General features: G+C 39.9%; 1 protein-coding gene across 2 annotated transcripts; it reads left to right on the forward strand.

Moving 5' to 3' along the window:
- The first annotated feature begins 694 nt into the window (after window positions 1-694).
- Window positions 695-5,447, forward strand: LOC306939760 (uncharacterized protein). Of its 2 annotated transcripts, none has more exons than XM_079524452.1 (5): window positions 695-811; window positions 893-978; window positions 1,205-1,334; window positions 4,369-4,594; window positions 5,014-5,447. In XM_079524452.1, the coding sequence occupies exons 2-4, from the start codon at window positions 967-969 to the stop codon at window positions 4,557-4,559; spliced, it is 333 nt and encodes a 110-aa protein (XP_079380578.1). In that variant the 5' UTR covers window positions 695-811; window positions 893-966; the 3' UTR covers window positions 4,560-4,594; window positions 5,014-5,447. The 2 variants fall into 2 exon arrangements, with proteins under 2 accessions (XP_079380578.1, XP_079380579.1); XM_079524453.1 differs by having other exon boundaries at window positions 1,205-1,277.
- Window positions 5,448-5,773: the final 326 nt, after the last annotated feature.

Below are 5,773 nucleotides of genomic sequence, written 5' to 3' on the forward strand. Positions count from 1 at the left end.
TTCTCGTCACAAATAAGGAATGAGCCAGAAGCCAGATGGGGCGCATACGTTGGTCAGAAGTACTAACAATCCGACATGCAACAGTCCGACAACATGCGTTGCCGGTTAAGAATCACAGATTCACCAGTGGCTCCCAACATGCATGGCCGGTTAAGACACATGCGTGGCTGGTTAAGACACATGTGTGGCCGGTTAAGACTCACCTGTGGCTTCCGCGTGCTTTTAGTACGTCGGACCAAACACATGCACACAAGCCAGATCCAAGACCAAGAAATGTAATTTATAGTTTAAAAGGATGCCTCTCTATCTACTGTGTGACAGAGGATGGGTAACTTGACTCCCACCTTCCTGAAATACAGGTGTTACGTTTATGTCACGATGACAGGGTGAACACAGAATATTAAATTATTTAATGATGGTATGATAGGGTGAATACAGTATTATTACTGTATGATGACAGGGTGTACACACAGAATATGGACATTATATATGACATATTATAGGAATATAGACATTATATATGACATATTATAGGAATATAGACATTATATATGACATATTATAGGAATATAGACATGATATATGACATATTATAGGAATATAGACATCAAACACAGCCTCCACGCCTTGTCTCTTTCATCTTGGCTCGACTGCAATTGCATACCCAGTCGGGAAATGTCCCTCCTGGGCTACTGTTGAGATACAGGCCAGAGCTCTCCCACTTCCTGCTTCCTAAAACTAGCATGTTTTTTTTTAGGACTTTTCAGGACTGGTTGTGACAGGTTGCTGGCTGTAGTGTGCAATGCCGTTGGTAGGTGAATGTTGTGAAAGAGAAAGTGCAGTATATTTGATTATTTGCCCTTGAGACTGACCTTTGTTTGTCACACTTTAGGCCCAAGCTGCTCCTAGTAACTCTGCTCCCCTGTGTTGAGCATCGTGTTGAGCATTGCATTGTGTGCAATAGTCATGCAGACAGAGGTAAATATGTCATTATGTTTGTACATTTGTGTATTATTTGTTTCCTTTGTAGACCTGACTGCCACTGCTGTTACGTTTTGAGTTGTTGATTTACATTGATTTGAGTTTGTTTTGTTTAACTAAATGTTAGTTGTATTTTCCCCAATAATTATTTAATATCTAAACTGTTGCCTTAGTGCTATGAACATAACATATATACTGTAATCTTCTTCTCTCTCTGCTGCAGGATAGGTGCAGTGACCTTCTGGGTGGCTACTGGCTAGGCTTGCAGCGGTGCTCCCTCCCCCCTTTACACTTTGGTATTGTGCACTCCATCCTCCTTGCATGCTTCTCTTTTCCTCACTGTAGGTCCAACTGTAGGTTGAGTATTTGATATGCATTTTAGCTTCTCCTCGTTTTAATTACATACAATAAAGTGGTGTTTTTATTAAAAGGACCACTTCACCACTTTTCAACCTATCTTCATGTAATAGGTCCTCACTAATAATCATGATGAAATGGCACAATTTATTTCCCCACTCTCAGTCTGTCTCATAGGAGGGCTGTTCCAGTCCAGTTCAGAAACCCGTCCACCAGTGACATCATCAATGGGGAATCCAAGCTAATAGAAACTGCAGGCTTTCTAGTCCTGAAAAGTTGCAATGCGAAAGTAGAAGCCATCGTTCTCACGATAATAAAAATCTAAACATTTTTGTAGAAAAATCTGCCTAACTATGATGTCACTGGTGGACGGCCCACTGGTGGACTGCCCACAGCCCTCCTATGAGACACAGACTGAGTATGAAAGAATTGTGCCATTTTATCATGATTATTAGTGAGGACCAATTATATGAAGATAGGTTGAGAAGTGGTCCTTTAATAAAATAGTGTAATCTTGGGGGAAATCCTTGTTGCAGTCCCATTTATTGTCACATTTGTATTTAGAATCTGTTAAGTTGATGTGAATCTTTAAATGGTCTGAGTGAATTAACACAAGTAAATCAAAACCCAGGCCACAGCCCGTCCACACATGCATTATCTGAACATAGTTTCTGTGAACAAGGCAGACTAGAATGGAATTCTCCTTAAATTCACCCAACACTACCCTCTGGTGTTTGAACGGCTCAAAATAAATTAAAATTAACATGGCATGAACTCATCAATGGAAAACTTTGTTGAAGGTGTGTCATCTACACATCTGTGCTCGACTGCCTTTCAAGGGAAATCTGCCATGACGAGTGCAGAATTTGTAAGCGGGTACCTATGTGGTACCCGCTTACCTATGTATAGACTATAAAGCTACCTATGTATAGACTATAAAGCAATTGTTAGAATATCCTGTCCCCTTCTCTGCATGGATCACTGAAAGATGGGGTGCTATAGTTTTGTACTTTCAGTTTTTTTGTGTCTATGGGGGTTGGGGGTGTCATTTGGGTCTGAACTCTGAATGTCCCTGCACAATTGGAGGATGCCTGGTCTATTTTTCACGACCGGCGCAAGTGCATGGCTGCATGCCATGGTCTTGCACCGTTTCCATTTAGCTGTGCAATAGTCGTTGTATTGGCTGCATAGTGCATACGTGCAGTAATTAACTGCAGTTGCTTTTTGTCTCAGCAACTGCGTGTCAGACAGGCTAATACACAATACACAACCGTGTTAGTCATGACGTCAAGGATCAGATAAGTAAAAGCTAAGAACCTAACATCCGTCTAACAGTAGATCTGTACAATGAAGTACAATGCTATGTCTATAATCTAAAACATAATTTTAGACTTTGCATGCGCCTGCAAGGTGGACGAGGTTAGGGCAAGTGCTAGGGCAAGGTGGAGTCTGATTATGGCTCAGACTTAATAAACTTTATAATTTACTGTTTTAAGGTAGGGGGAGGTGTATGGTGGAAGTGGTATTGGAGTTTTAGCTGTCAATAGTCAGGGGAAACACTTGACCTTATCAAAAGAATGACATACCTGCCATGGCTGTGGCACACCTTTGTCTCTCCTCACCTATTCCCTTTCTCTAACGTCTGTCAATACTCACTCATGAATGAGATCACTCAAGTGTATATAAGAATTTCTCACAGGTATATACGTAGGAACCTAAATATAATTGAGAGTCACTTCTATTGAAATTGTTTATCTTTCCAATGGAGCAAATATCCTGTAATAAACTGAACTGATAGTGAAGGGGTGGAAGCTACAATATAATGCAACATGCACGCATGTTATTGTCACATTTCTCTTCATTCATGGCTGCTATTGTCTGCAAGCAAACAGCATCCACATCACCTGTTTTCAATAGTGCTCCTTTGTTATCCTTATTTTGTTTGACCTCTGCATCATTTCTGTTTTGTTTTTGTTTTCTTCTGCTTGGGGAGAAGGAAGCAATTATTCAGATGACTTGTCCCTAAGTGTGACAACATGACGTCACATCAGCACCTCCTCACATCACTGCAATCTCTGGGCAAACAATACCAACTGGAGCGACTGTAATGCAAGCTGTAGATCATAATTGGTCACCATCAATTTCTCATTCTGGAACTGGATTTTTTTAAAACCCTGCTGACGTAGCTAAAACTCGAAGGGGCATTTAACTTTCATCATAGCCGGTTCCAACAAAGACATGATACTTCTAACCAACAACCCTACTTTAGCAAATAGGAGCATTTTTTTCCACAGAAGGATGATAGCCTATAAATATAGTTGACTATGGTGGAACACTTAGTTTGATTTGACCAACTAGCAACAGCAAAAGGACTGCAATACAGGCGAAACCTTATATCTCTGATAACATGGCCAAACATGTGTGCATTTGCTACACATACAGACCAATTGTTATGCTTCTGTCAGTGGGCCTATTTACTTGTATGGCTCACTGTTCAGAAACACCAGCAGCTATCGTTGGGAATGTGTATCCACGCGGATATCACTGGGCAGTTGGTAAGTAGCTATATTTGATAATTTAATAATCAAGTAGGCCTAATTCATTCAAATTAAGCATGGTATGCCACTTGCATGCTTAAGGTAGCTGAATCAATAAAGCAATATTTGATTTTATACACCTTAATCATCTGCATGCAATGTGGCTTTTGTTTTTCTGAAATTGCATCCTGATCATCATGTCCAGACAATTTGTTAACTATTCCTGCCTCAGTGTTTCAATGAACACTGTGTGTGTGTGTGTGTGTGTGTGTGTGTGTGTGTGTGTGTGTGTGTGTGTGTGTGTGTGTGTGTGTGTGTGTGTGTGTGTGTGTGTGTGTGTGTGTGCATTCTTAACGGTAGATCCTGTTTTTTTTTTTTGCTTGTTGATGGCTGATGAAAGTGTACTATGCATGCACAGGCAGTAAACGATACGAAATTACAAATGAATGTAATTCATATCATCTTGTAATCATCTTCTACACCTATTTTCCAGGGCATTTGATGGGGAAGAAGAGCATTGAAATCCCACTGGACAGACAGGCCAACAACCAGCAAGACTGTGATGACGACACGGTACTGGACGGATACGAAGGCCCTGCAAGCATTTCTGAGAGATTCAGTCCTTCAAGAGCTTGGAAGAGAGATGCCAAACACTGCAGAGGAGCTGGCCGTCCTCAGGGGTAGTTGGAGAGAAGAGGACAAAGCCTAATATCTCAGAGGTCATTTAATAATAGGCTACATGTAGTCTTAGTTCTTGGCAATTACCCACTTAAATCTAATGTGTTGACTGGATCGAGTCCCCAATGGGTCTATAGCCTACTAGCCAAAATAGTTCAAGCTCACAGTGCATCGCAACGGTATGCGTTTTGAGAATTACATCTGCTATTTTCACTGAATATTTGCTCCAGAATAGCCTGGGCTAGGTAGGATATAGGCCTACTGTATGGTTAATCACTGCAAAACTTATTTCAATTTTTTCCAGAATAAATCATACTAGCAATTTTAGAACTATATACCATGAGTTTTATTCATGAAAGCAATTAAACAGCTTATTTTACCCATTGCATTGCCTAAGTGGACGATAATCAGATGTGGTCATTAAATCTATATGTTTCCCTTTTTATTTTCTTGCACACAGGTGTCCGATGATCTCTTACCACTGGTCCAGTGACGGACTTTGTACCAACATCAGCCTGGGAACTTTTATGTACTGACTAATATACAGTATAATACTGGTGTGTCTATTTGATCACATCTAACAATGTTTAGAATCATATTATCACTTTACTTTGTTTTGAATATTCTTTAGTGGGTTTATAGCCTATTCAAATTATTGTCTCATATGTATTGCTTCAATTTACACATTACCTAACTGTTTATGTATTTATTTCCAGTTCAATCACATTACAATGATGTTATGAATGTCAAAAATAGCCAGAATAAATTTGACATTTGTAATCTGCATTGTGGATATCTAACTGTTCAACTTCTGAGCCATTGACTCACAATATAGCCTATTACTTATACCTACCCTGTTTTTCATCAAACTTAATGAACTGTTGACATGAACTGAAATGCCTTTCCATTCCATTCCATGATAAACTGAATGTTCAGATTTTAAAGTTGAACCCACATGTGAATCCAATTTGTACCACTAGAGGGCAGGCAAACACCAAAACTGTTAGCCGTTTCCTCACCCACAAAAGAAACAACCTTTTACCCATTTTGCAACGTCTTAAAAGCTGAATTATATATATTTCAGTCGATAACTCACGAATACATTTAAATCTTAGGCTAGACATGCAAGCGAACCACCATTTTGATTTAGGTAGGCCTACTCTCGTGTGTGTGTGTGTGTGTGTGTGTGTGTGTGTGTGTGTGTGTGTGTGTGTGTGTGT

This window comes from Electrona antarctica (assembly GCF_951216825.1).
Source record: "Electrona antarctica genome assembly, chromosome: 16".
NCBI classification, from domain to species: Eukaryota; Metazoa; Chordata; class Actinopteri; order Myctophiformes; family Myctophidae; genus Electrona; species Electrona antarctica.

Excerpts from the sequence above, each read along its gene's own strand:
- LOC306939760 (XM_079524452.1), top strand. Across the intron at positions 1,335-4,368 it reads TCCTCACTGTAGGTCCAACT|GGCATTTGATGGGGAAGAAG; the intron begins GTAGGTTGAGTA and ends CCTATTTTCCAG.